The following is a 13,877-nucleotide window of genomic DNA, read 5'->3' as shown; positions in this document are numbered from 1 at the left end:
AGTTCTAGATGTTTTGCCTGGAATTTTCATCTTAAGATTAACATACCTAACTGTAGGCTTACATATTTTTATGTGCTCTTCATATTAATATTTTTTACAAGCCATTTCACTTTCTGTCTTTCTCTGTGGATGGATCTCTTCTGGTGATGTCGCTGAAGCTCTTGAAGAGTTTCTTGAGGAAGAATGCTAGGATTGCACAACTTAGAAGTAAGCAGTGTGTTCTACCTGGAGTTGTAGTGTCTAGAATGCATAGCCAAGGTGCTTGAGTCCAAAAAGTAGAATTTATATATTCAGTGCTTATTATATGAATGGACTTGGTCTTGGCATTTTGTAGAAGCAAAGATATGATGATTGAAGTATATTTTCTTTTTAAATCTTTAAATGGGGCTGGAGAGATGGCTTAGTGGTTAAGCGCTTGCCTGTGAAGCCTAAGGACCCCGGTTCGAGGCTCGATTCCCCAGGACCCACATTAGCCAGATGCACAAGGGGGCGCATGCATCTGGAGTTCATTTGCAGTGGCAGCAAGCCCTGGTGCACCCATTCTCTCTCTCCATCTGCTCTTTCTCTCTCTGTCACTCTCAAATAAATAAATAAAAATGAATAAAAAATAAAAATAAATCTTTAAATGGAGTAGCTTGCTTCAGCTGACCTCTTTCATATTAATAATCACTTTACCTGGTGTGCTTAATTTTACCTAAGTAAAATCTTAGTAATCTTTTTTTCACATGAGAAAATAATGTAATCTCATTTTATAAACAAGTTTATGAACAGATTGACTTTTTGCTATATCTGGTTTTTCTATTTGAATAATACGTAGTGTTTATTTGAATGATGATTGTGGTGATAGAAACTACTTTTAAAAAATATATTTCAAGGCTAGCCTACCTAAAGAAAAAGAAACAAAACAACTAAACAAAAATCAGTGCTCATGATCCACTAAGCCTGCATGCTAATTTCTGTTTGTTCACAAAATTTTAGATAATTCTTTTTAATTCTAAAATAGGCATTTTTTAAAATAACATAAGCATGATAAAAGTGCCATGACACATAATCTTTAATGTAAATATTTTTGGTTGTATTATTTATTGTTTATGTGTGCCTAAATTTAATTTTTACATTTTTACATTAGTTTTCTTTTTCTAATACAGAACTCAATATTTGGTAGGGATGTTTTGTTTAGAGAAAATAGGGTTTTTGAGCCATCATGCTTTTTTGTTAGGTAACTAAATTTTGAAACTGATGTGTTATACTTTAAGAGACTGGGGTGTTTTAAATTCTTAAACATTGAAGTTTCTTCTTTGTAGTGTGGATGTAAACCTCACCAATATTGAAAATAATTGTTTTTCATTGCTTGTCTGTTCATCCTCTTAAGAGATAACCAACAGTGCCCCCATCAGAACAGACAGGCTTTTAACATTGTAACTGCTGATTTTTCTCTGAAAACAACAATGTATACTTCAAAGAATGTTTGACAGACCACATATATTTATACTAATAAAATAAATACTGGCAACATAATCAAATTGGCTTTAATTTATTTTATGATAAAATCAACCTCATGGTCTTCAGTGTCCTGCTAGTAATCTGGATCCTTAACTCTTGCCAGGTTATTCTGCCTAAATAGCATTTTATTGACTCATTTATTCATCATTTTAAATTTGTTATAAGAGACAAAGAAGAGGATAAAAACATAAAAATAGGTCATATTGGTCTGATAGCATCTTTCATAATGTCATAATGTCATAATGTGTGTTTGGATGACATTTATTTTCATTGTGTCTTTTATGTTTGGTTTTTAATAATGAAACTTGCAACATAAACTGCTAAGTTCATTATACATGTGATAATTTATATAGTCTGTATTAAAACATTAAATTTTTCTTTCATGGTCTGATACTTATATGATATGGTATATTTATTTCTGAGTGAAAAGAAACCTGGTCCCCATCTTTCTGTTGACATCAAACAGTCCTCTGATATGCTAATCTGGCACTGGGGAAGACACATACACAGGCATTATTTGGACGCATTCCAAGTCTGAAGGAAAATTATGTGTAAAGAACTGAAATTTCAGCATTGTCTCTGAATGACAGATAACTGATGTTGACACAGTCTGCTGTGGGAAAAAAAAATAAATTAAAACATGATAAGCTAGATTTTCAAGATTTTACTAATACCCTGATGTAATTTTTAAATATCAGGGCATTTAATTTTTTTTGGTTTATAGAATATAAGGTTACTGATTTGTTACTGAAATTGCAAAAAGGTGTATATGACGTAGTAGATACACTCTTGTGTTAAGTAAGAAGAGAGATCAGCATACTTCCTTGTTCTGGCTTGCCTTTTTGCCTGACCTCTCATGGCCACAGGTCTCAACCGTAAGTGCTAGCTTTGAGTTTTCTTAAGTAAGGTTTCTTTGCATTCAGTAACAAAAAAATAAATAAAAATTTAGATGAACTTCTCAAAATGTCAAGTTTCCCTATTAAAAAACATTAAAGATATACTTAAAATTTAACATTTCTTACTAAATAGATAAGATTGTCTGACAAAACCATTTAAATGGATTATTTCTTCCAATTATATTTTTTGACATTTGTATATAAAGAACATCTGATGAAGCTAGGAACTATGTTCTTGAAAATGTACTGCTTCTAACAAATTACATACAGAAAAATGAGCAAAACTGTGGTGCAACAATTAATTTAGTAGCTTCATTTAGAAATAGCATGGCCACTCTCCTTTGCAGTTCCTCAGTGCTTTCAGCCTCTTGCCCCAGCTCTCCTGGAACATTCCGTTTCTGTGGAGTTCAGTTTCATTCATTCAAAGCAGTGCACAGGTTTGCTTTATACTAGTAGTAGAAATACTCATGAAGATTTTGTTTTACAAAATCATTTTTATTTATTTTTAAACAAGTAGTGTTAATTCACATCACCAGAGTAGTTCAATATTTAAAATCCATTCTGTAGTGAAACCTTCTACCATAAAAATCACATTTTTATGAGTATAATGACCTTAAGGCTTCTGGATTCCGCCCCCCCCCCCCGTACTTTTCTTAAAATGAAATGTGGTGACTTCTTGAGAAAAATTATCTTATGCAGCTGTTATTTTTTTGTAAGTAGTTAAACATTACAGAGCTGTAGCATCACAAGTTTATATTAACCATGAATAAACTAGAAAGTAACTTAAGCTGTTTTGTGAGGTAGAAATCTCTTGAGTCATTTTATTACGGAAAATCCTATGCTTTTTTGGTTGATATAGGTGATTGTCTAACTTACAGATTTTATGCATGCCAGAATCTAGCTTTATTCTCATGGTCATTATTTTTTAATTTTTAATAGCATTTTAAGAAACAGAAGAGGCTGATTCCTGAAAGAACTGTCTGGAAGTACTTCGTTCAGCTGTGCAGTGCATTGGAGCACATGCACTCTCGGAGAGTCATGCATAGAGGTGACGTGAAATCACTGTGGATTTTCAGTATCATCCTAAATAATAGAAATTATTAAGCAATTGATGATAAATGTCTTCTGTTCATTATATTGTCTCACCCTTTCTTGTGTAATTTATTGCATAATGATCACTTATATTTATTGTTAGTCTTCAGCATTAGCTGAGCTCTTGATTACCAGTCAAGTTGTTGGACAGAAAATGTAAGGTTATGTCATTAAGTAATTTATCCATTGATTTAGGGATATAACAATTTCAAATCAATTTATTTATGTAATTAAGATTTCTAAAGCCATTTAATTAAATGTACAATTTCACTAAATCATGATCTTATAACTGATATAAATATCCCAATAAACTAGTCTTTAGTGATATATATTATTAAAGATGGTCATAAAATTGAGTACAGGGTTTTTTTCCTTTGAATTTCATAAAACTTTTTGGAAAAGAAGAAGTACTGAAATGGAAATGATTATGTTTCATTGATAATTCTCTACTGGAAGACTGGAAAATTTGAAATCATGGAAAATATACATTTAAAACCAAGATATGGCTCATATTTTATATTTTCATATTTAACATATCTTTGAATTATTCCAGGGGAAGAAATTCTATATTTCTTCACAATTACTAAAATTAAAATTATATCATCATCTGTCTGATCTGTTCATTTATTCACAGATATAAAACCAGCTAATGTGTTCATTACAGCCGCTGGAGTGGTTAAACTTGGAGATCTTGGTCTTGGTCGGTTTTTCAGCTCAAAAACTACAGCTGCACATTCTCTAGGTGAGAGACACGAGATCCTGCCTGTGGCTTACCTTCCTGTTTGTGTTGGACATGGTTTAAAAATAGACATATGGAAGTTACACACCATTTGTTACTTTCTTTTTTATAGAATTCTTCTAGATATTTAAGGTCCCCATACCTACATTTCTCTATGAGGTATGTTTCGTTTTACATGATTGTTGATTACTTCTTTTTGATTGACCTCAAGCAGCACTGAGGTTTTTTTTTTTTTTAAGAGTCTGGTAAATCCTTTTTTTCCTTTTTCTATTGCAATGGAATATCCTTTTTATTTTCTATGTAATAGTAGTAAGATAATTTGATGAAGAGGTGGGAATTCACCTAACATTTAAAAATGTTATAGGTAGTAATTTGAAATTTTTAATTTATCAAAATGGCATATAATTTTAATTACTGTAGAGGAAAAAGTTAAAGATAATATATAACAAATGAGGAAAAGAGCTCAAATTATAGAGAAGAAATACCTGAAGTTTATTTACTCTAAAGTACAGTACATTCAAGTCTTTTCTACCTAAAATGGAACTGTAACAACATCTTATTATCAGTGGAAAGAAATTTGTCTAGTTCAGAAAAAGCAGAAATTCCTAGGAAGAAATATATTTTTATATTGACACATATATACATACACACACACACACACACACACACACACACACACACACACGACAAATGAAATGCTGACGAATTAAGAATTGGGGCAAAAAATTAGTTGGCTTTAAGTTAATTGTGTGCGTCTTTGGTGTCATAATTTCAGTAACAGTCACTTTTTAATATTACATTTAAATGTGAAACAGAGCTTTTGAATGGGATGTTAAGGAATAAATGAATTATATTAATTTAGAAAATATTTAAATGAGCATCCAAATTAAGTTTTCTGGCCTTGTTTTAAGGTTCTGCATGGTCTTAAACCTGTCATTTCACCCTACTCCTTTTAGGACAGTATTAATCTTCATCTGGTGGCTTTCACAGAATATCAGTACTGTCAAGTTTGGAGAAAATAGTTTTACATTGATGCTAATATTTTCCCATTTTACTTTACCTTTATATAACAATTTATAAACAAAATTTTGAAATGAAATTCCATAAGAAATGAATAAACTTGTTTGACACTTTAATAAGGTTTTATTTGGGACTTCTGAGCTGTCATCAGTTATCACTGGTAACATATTGTTACTTTGTTATTCACCTGATTAAAGGGCTTAGCAACATTTTGTCATTAATTCACTTAGAAATGCTAGGTTATGATTTAACATACACAGAGCTACAGTTGCACATGCCTGTCCACACACATGTATGTTGTTTAAGTACCATTTTGTCTGTTGTTAATGTTACACATTCTGGAGTTGTAAAAACCTAAAGACAGAGTACATCATATGAAACTCATATCGTCACAATTATGGAAATGGGCTTTGTTAGTCTGCCTGGTCTGCCTTTTGCAAAAGTTCTAAACAAGGTCTACAAGTTCCAAGCTTAGGTGATGTGCTGGCCCAAATTATGTGATATGAAAAATGAAATAAAATGTCATGGCTTGAATAATAAATTAGGATTTGTAGTACCAAGTTTTATTCAAATGAGCTCAGTTATGGTGATATATGTATGTAACACACAGCAATGCTGTAATCAGTGTACATTTGAAGATGCATAAAGTGTAGACAGCGAGGAAGAAGAAACTACACTGTTGCTTTGATGGGTGAATCCTTAATGAAATGATTTCTTTCATTTTTTTGCTTTCCTTATTATGAGGAGAAACTTTGTAAAATATGAGAATTTTTTTTAAATCCTTGTTTCTCTCTACAAAGTAAACATTTTTAAAAATATTATTTATTTATTTGTGTGTATGAGAGCAAGAAACATAAATAGAGAGAGGGAAAGAAGAGAAAGAGAGAGAATGGGCTCACTTAGGGCCTCCAGCCCTGCAAATGAACTTCACCCACATATGCCTGTATCAGGCTAATTATGGGTCCCGGGGAATCAAACTTGGGTCCTGTGGTTTTGCAGGCAAGTGCCTTAACCACTAAGCCATCTCTCCAACCTCAAAGTAAAGATTTTAATGGTGTGATAGTCAAGTTTCCTGAGCAAAGGACATTGAACACCAGAAATAAAGTTTGACCACTAGCTGACAAATGTTATTTGGAGTTACAAAAAATAAAATATATTAAAATATATTTAAAAAACCCCTTCAGAGTAAAAGCAGTTATCTCTGCTATAAAGCATCTATGTACAATAGCAAGAGTAGAAATTCTGACAGACTTTTGTTGTCGGAGGGAAGGTGGCCCTAGTTTTCACTTTAGAGCAGTAATCATCTCTTAGACTATTGTTGTATATTTTTTATTTCTAAAACAAGCAGATTTGTTTAGCCCTAATAGTTTTTATTAAAAGTAGTTGAAAATATGGCCATCTTAACAAATTTATTTTGCTTCCAGAAAATATGATAAGGCTATATGTTTATTTTATGATACTACTGAGGGTAAAGTCTGTGTGGCATGATTTATCTATACAACATCTCTAAATTTTAGCAAAACTACAAAAAATTTTATCTGTATATTTCATAAAGAAAAATATGAGTAGGTTTTACTTTAAAGTCCGTCTTGGAATCAAATTGTAATTATCTTTGTAAAAATGATGTCTCTAGGAATATAACTTAAAAATGCAAAGATGTATGGTTTCAGGGGAAAAATCTTTATGTATTTATATAATTAGTTCATTGTCAAAATATATGTTTGTTCAGAAATCAAATAAAGGAACTCTTCTAACTTTCATTCATTAATAGCAATAGTACTTCCAGAATATTTTGTATTTTTTAGTGTTTAAGAGTCTTTGAATTTTCATTTATCATCAGTTTACCTCTCTTATTTGTATTATTTGAGTCTATAACAAACCAGCATGTATTGAAGTCTGCAGTTCTGCCACACCTTGTTTGGCAAATAAAGTTGTAGAGATAGCCACATTCCCAGTCAGTTTTCAGAACCAATTCAAAGTCTGACAACATAGAAGTGTAGGATATTAGTAATTCTATGAATGCAGGGTTTAAAATGACAAGCACTGAACTTGATGATGTGGGATGTATAAACCATGAACAGTTCTTTAAAGTAAAAAGCACAGCAAATGCCCTGGAGCCTTTACTTTCTTTGTTGTAATGTCCTTGTCTACTCCCACCACAGGCATTGTCCTATACCCTTTCTACTGCCATGTCACTTCCTAAATCTGGAATCCTTCAGGATTATGGAAAAAGCCCTTTTTGTTTTGATACTCTCCTTTTATCATCCTGAATATTTTCACTGGACTTGTTTTCCTCCAAGACATTCAGTTATGTTACTTTCACCCAATTATTGGTGAACTAGTTGTTGTTGCTTGACAACTGTCTTCACAGTCCTTGGCCTGAAATGCAGGTCTTCTAGAGTACAGTGTTTTCCAACTTTCCTCTCTTGATTCATCTTTCCTCCTTCACTAAGTGCATACCACGTGTTCTCTTGGGTTTTGCTCTGGGTATGAGCAACAAGATGACAATCTGGAGTGGATGCTCACTTCTGTGTTCACTTTTGTAGAACTCAGTCTCTAAATTTACAAAAATACAGTATGGCTAGTAACCATCTTTTGTTTGCTATCAGTTTCCCATCAATCTCTAATCAAGTACTGGTAGGATTTTAAAAGTGTTTCTGAAAACTGATGTACATTACGAATGATGCCTCTTGTTAAACTGCCCCATGGTGAAGGTAAAGAAAGAGGAGTTCTTCATGTGCCATTTACTTAGTCTGTCCAAATGTCTGAATTGACTCACTCAGAAAATGGTCTAAGCACCTTTGTTAAGCATAGAGGTAGTTCTGTCGTTTCCTTGTATGAACTTACAGTCAGTCACACGTGTGGTTTTCTGTCCTATCAGTGCTCGGTGGCATTTTTATCTCACTGTTTTCTGACTTGTATGCAGTTTGAAATACTGTTTAGTTACTGTGCTCAGGACTCTGAATGAAAGTGTAGTCTGCTCTCTGCTGTACTTTACTATGTCTGCTGCTTCAAGATATAGGGGAAAAAATTTAAAAAACAAAACAAGAAAATAGGGCTGCAGGGCATTGAAGTTTGCCTTCATAACCATCCTAACATTCTGCAGACCTGCAGCTTTAGCTAGTATTTTTAAAGAACTGAGTTTGCCAAACTGAAAACTAGAATTTACCACAATGTGAAAAACTGGAACACAATGGTCAAGTTGTAATTGTTGCCATTTCATAAGAGACAAAGTATACTTTCGGTTCATTTTTCTCTTGATATGCTATGAGGCCCTCTTACAGCAAATATTATATTCCATTTCAGAGGCAGCTTGCTAAGAATCAGGTATTTTCTCTTTGGAATATTTGAGCAAGCAGCAGAATAAAATATGTAATCCTTGTATCTGTTTCAGTCTCTAGTCAGGTATGACTATATGGTCTGTAGTAATGATCCAAAGGAATTATCTAGCCTACAAAAGATCAACAACAATAGCAGTGAATATGTTTGTAGCATTATTTGACTTTTTAGGCTAGCATAAAGTAATAAGCTTCATTATGTTATTTTCACACATTTGTGTCATTGTCTAGGCAACTTTAATACATATTTCCTTTTCTGTGCCATGTGGTTCCTATTTCCCTCCTTTCCCACTGCATCCCTGGAATCCCCTTCACATAAAGAGTTAGTTGAACTCAATAGGTAATATTATGTTACAGAATGAAATATACACTACCTGGGCACCCAAAATCAGCTGCAGACCTGTGCTGCTCTTAGGGGTAGCTGTCTTCCTTCTGCAAAGTGATTTGGCATTTCAAGTAGATTCAAGTTTCTGTTGTCTTCATATCAACCTTTGATTTGGAGACTTCATGAGGGGACGAGAACATGCAGGGCCACGTGCTGGCTCTTAATTAAGCCCTTCTTCATGAACCTAACACAGAATACTTCCATTCAAGTTTCATAATCCAAAACAAGTCTCATGAAATGACTATCTGAATGAGGTGGGGAATGTAGTTCTCTCTTGTGTCCAGAAGAGGAAAACTGGAAATAATGAATGTGATTATGTTGTTGGTCCTAAGATAAAATATACCACATTTAGTTTTATTTTTAAAATTTTGTTTGTATTCTACTTATTTATTTTTTGTGACAAATTTTTAGCTACTATAAGCAAAGAGTAATTAGCTCTCCTAATGGAATGAGTGGTAGTGAAGGAAGTAAGGGTCATATGCCTTAGGAAATCATCATCTTTGTAAATAGAGATTCTGAGCACTGTGATTATCTCTGACTTCAGAATGATCCATGGGTTCCTAATGATCCCTGGTGACTTCTGGATGAGTATATTTACTATTATCCCTGTGATACATATCTTATTTTGATCGATCTAAGTAGGTATAATAAACTATTTTTGTCAAGTTTCAAGTACTACTTCTATACTAAATGTTGTGTGATAGGTTAACCATTTTCTCTATCTCTAATTCAACCTTTGAAATAGGTATAATCACCTAGATTCACATCAGTTAGTGACCAAGCAATGTTCATATAAGTTACAAAAGACTCATTTTTTTTAAACAGTATGTTCCATGTTATTATTCCTGTTCTGAGAATATTTGCTTCCCTTGCTCTTCTACACACCCCAAAGAAAACTGGGGGAAGAAACCTTCATGCAAACATTATTGTGTTGGGTTCTCAGACATCAAATATTTTTGAGCCCTAGACTGTATGCTCTCAATAGTTAGTGTGGTTCTTGCAAGGGCATTGTGTCTTCTTTCCCATATGATGCATGGATCACTAATATATTAGTGTTTTTGGCTGCTACCCTTATACATTATTACCACTTTAGTGAGACAGAGCAGCAAAAACTTAATTTGCAGTTTTATAGATTAGAGGTCCAATGTAGCTGTCATCAAGCTAACCTTGGGGTATCTCTGTAGAACCACAGGAGTCTTGGAAGCTACAGAGAGAATTTATTTCTTTTCTGTTCAGGTCCCTGGCTGAATTTGGCTGTAGGTTGCTATTAAATTAAGGTCCCTGTTTCCTAACTATGACTGAGGCCACCAAGCAGTGGCAAAGGAGTCCCTCCTACATTGGGTTCTATCATGTCCTTCTCTCACTGACCATATAGGATAATCTCCCTATTTTAGCACCCATAGTGTTACATCTGCAACATCTTTTGCCATGTGTTGTGACACAAACACATTAGCACTCAGGAGAAAGATCACAGGCCGAATGCTGTTATCACACTACTATAATAGATTTGAGAAAGCTGGGAGGGGCAGTTGCTTTTTGTCCTAAAACTTGATTAGGTGAAATTCTTCAAGGTTAACGTATTAATGGAATAATGGTTTAATGGTTTAAATTTCATTATTGAAGTAAAGTAGGATTTTTTGGACAGGCTTTTGATATTTTAAAAAGTATTTCCAAGAGTTTATTTAGTCTATAGGAGGCTTCTCACTTTACTAACAGTCATGTTTCTCAGAGGCATCCCCTAACATGGCATGTGGCATAGAAGAGGAGAAAAAAGCAACTTGGGCAAAATTTAACTGGGCAAATTATAAAATTTTGCCATATAAATAATAATATGCTCAGACATATAGTTTCACCACTTAAATAATATTATGTATTCCAAAGGCAAATATAAGTAATTGGGATAGTTCTTTGCTATCCAGGAAAATCTTTTGATACCCAAACTGTATTAGCACATAATTGGAGTGCTTACTGCCTGATTACCAGTGGCAAGAGAACACTGGGTGAACAGAGTTAGATTGGCAGTACTTTTATTAGCAGTTTACTTGTTTTCATAATAGAAAGATGGAGGCTTTCTTTTTAGCATGTACATTTGCTAGTGTTTTTCTATACCCTGAAAATGAAATAATATTATAAAATGTAACTAAAATGCTCTGATACTTGTCCTTGTTCTAGACAAATATATGAAAGCCCCTGGGAAGAAATGTATTATTGTTGTGTTGAACTCTTATTTACCTTTCACAGTGAGACACATGACTTTGATTTAGTTACATTGCAGCAGAGTAAGTGCACGCCCACCATTCCAGCTACAGATCAGAATCTTCACACTGGAGTCTCCTGAGTGAATGATTCATGCTCCCCACACTATTTCCAAGTGTGACACAGCCTCTGATTGCAATTGGGAAGATTAGTGTTCTTGAGCCATGCATTAAAACAGTTTCATTTTTGGTGCCAGGTGCTACCTGAGGTCACATACTTGTTTTTTCCCACACCTTTCCCTAGCACCTCTCTATGGGTTTGTCTTTGGCATGTACCCTTCATTGTTCAAGGTGGCATGAGCCATAGAGGCAGCATATGTTCAGTCAGTACCACAGGCTGTTTTTGCTGATTTATTTTTAACCTTCATTTCTTTCTTGACTTAAGAAATTGCTTTGGAAGAAGCTCTTCTGTAATTTTCAATGCTACATTTAACCTCTCAGCCACCAGGACAAGTGTGTATTTAGAACGAGTGGATATAGAGTAGCATAATTCTCACATGTGGCCCAGGCAACTAGGTCCTTCATTCTGGCCGTGTGTGTGTGTGTGTGTGTGTGTGTGTGTGTGTGTGTGTGTGCGTGCTCGCACATGCATGTGCTTGTTTGTACCATGAGTTTTTTTTTACCTGTATGTGTGTGTTTATGGTATATGCATGCATATGTGCAGATGTGTGTCCCATACACATGCATGTGGAGGTCAGAGGAGGGTGTGTCAGGTGTCCTTCTCTTACCTTTATCACTTACCTGCATATTTCCTTGAGACCAAGTCTCCTTCTACCTGGACACGGTGTTGGTCAGCAACTCATTGGTTCCCTCCACCCCCCTGTGGACTGAAGTTATGTGTGCAGCCAGGCCAAGCTTATATATATGTATATAGTGTGTGTATGCGTGTATGTGTGTATATATATGTGTGTGTGTGTGTGTGTGTGTGTGTGTGTGTCTATGTGTGTGTGTATGTGTGTGTGTGTGTGTAATTTATTTTAGAGAGAGAAAGAGGCAGAGAGAGAGAGGGAGAGAATGGGCACATCAGTGTCTCCAGCCACTGAAAACGACCTCCAGGCGTGCACCCCTTGTGCATCTGGCTAACATGGGTCCTAGAAAATCGAACTGGGATTGTTTGGCTTTGCAGGCAAACACCTTAATTGCTAAGCCACCTCTCCAGCCCCAGACCCAGACCCAGCTTTTTAATGGGTTCTGAGGAGTTGAACTCAGCGGTCTTTGGTCTGTGAGGACCCCATGCTTACAGGTCAAGCACTCAGCTGTAGTTACCCTCTCATGGTTGGGACAAACATTGACCAGATGCAGTTTATAGGAGGAAAAGGTTTATTTCAGGCTTAGATATTCATGGGATAATTCTTCATAGGAAAAAAAAAAAAAAAGCAAGCCAGCTCACTTCATCATACATCCATAGCAGAGAACAGCGAAAGAGAAGTCCGAACTCAGGCACTTGACAAACAGGGCTGGAATAACGATCCACCCAAAGTGACATACCTCCCCCAGCAGAGTTCCACCTGCTGGAGACTAAGTAGGAAGCTAATCAAAAATATCTGAGGCTATGGGAGCCATTTAATTTAATTTACTTTTTAATATCTTATTATTTACTTATTAGAGAGAGAGAGTGACAGAGACTGAGAGACAGAGAGAGACAGAGACAGACAGGGAAAGAATTGGCATGCCAGGACATCAGCCACTGACATTAAACTCCAGATGCTTGCTCCACCTAGTGGGCCTATGCAACCTTGTGCTTGCCTCTCCTTTGTGTGTCTGGCTTATGTGGGATCTGGACAGTCAAACTTGGGTCCTTGGGCTTTTCAGGCAAGCACCTTAACTGCTAAGCCATCTCTCCAGCCTGTTTCTCTGCTTCTTTTTTGGTTTTTCGAGGTAGGGTGTCACTCTAGTTCAGGCTGACCTGGAATTCACTGTGGAATCTCAGGGTGGCCTCAAACTCATGGCGATCCACCTACCTCTGCCTCCCAAGTGCTGGGATTAAAGGTGTGCACCACCACGCCCAGCTCTCTGCTTCTTTATTTAGGAAGGTATAGACAATTTTTCAGTCATATATCACAGGGGTTAATTTTTAGTGAAATAACACTGCTGTAAGGGCCCCAAACTAATGATCCTTCCAGTTCTGTGCTTTTTGGCCATTTAACAGAATTCCCTATGACTCTTTTCAAAAAGAGGATTTTAGTATATCTCACAGCTACTTACACCACTAGATTTTTGCCTACAAGCACAAGGATAAGGCCTGTTTATCTCAGTCCCTCCAGTACCTAGAACAGTGTATGCTGTGGAGCAGCACCCTGGAGACATGGGTTAAAAGTCAGTAAGGTAGTACCTGTAATACATTTAATACAGTGCCTGGAGCAGAGGAACAATAACAATATATTGTGGTGAGGATTTCATCAGCATTATCCAAGCTCTTAAAAATTATTAAGTTTGCTTAAAACATAACAAATTGAGCATTCAGACATGCCATATTGGCCTCATGTAATATTTTCAATAATGAACTAAATTTGGTCTCCATTAAGTTTGCCAGAATTTTTGGTTGACTCGTGAATATACAGGAAAAATAAAAATTAGTGCCTAGTCTTCAAAATTATGTATGTGTATTGAAATCAAACTGAAGTATAAGATGATTTCTTCCTTCTTCAT

At 35.2% G+C, this 13,877-nt stretch overlaps 1 protein-coding gene across 2 annotated transcripts in view; it reads left to right on the top strand.

The window, feature by feature from the left end:
• Positions 1–13,877, top strand: part of Nek7 (NIMA related kinase 7) — a 163,383-nt gene that overhangs the window by 120,316 nt on the left and 29,190 nt on the right. For both annotated transcript variants that reach the window (XM_045138193.1, XM_045138188.1), the window contains exons 6-7: positions 3,339–3,447; positions 4,126–4,233. In XM_045138193.1, coding sequence (XP_044994128.1) covers positions 3,339–3,447; positions 4,126–4,233 — 217 coding nt within the window. The remainder of the gene's footprint in view (positions 1–3,338; positions 3,448–4,125; positions 4,234–13,877) is intronic.

This window comes from Jaculus jaculus, chromosome 1 (assembly GCF_020740685.1).
Source record: "Jaculus jaculus isolate mJacJac1 chromosome 1, mJacJac1.mat.Y.cur, whole genome shotgun sequence".
Lineage (NCBI taxonomy): Eukaryota > Metazoa > Chordata > Mammalia > Rodentia > Dipodidae > Jaculus > Jaculus jaculus.
This window is presented reverse-complemented; position numbering and strand designations above follow the sequence as displayed.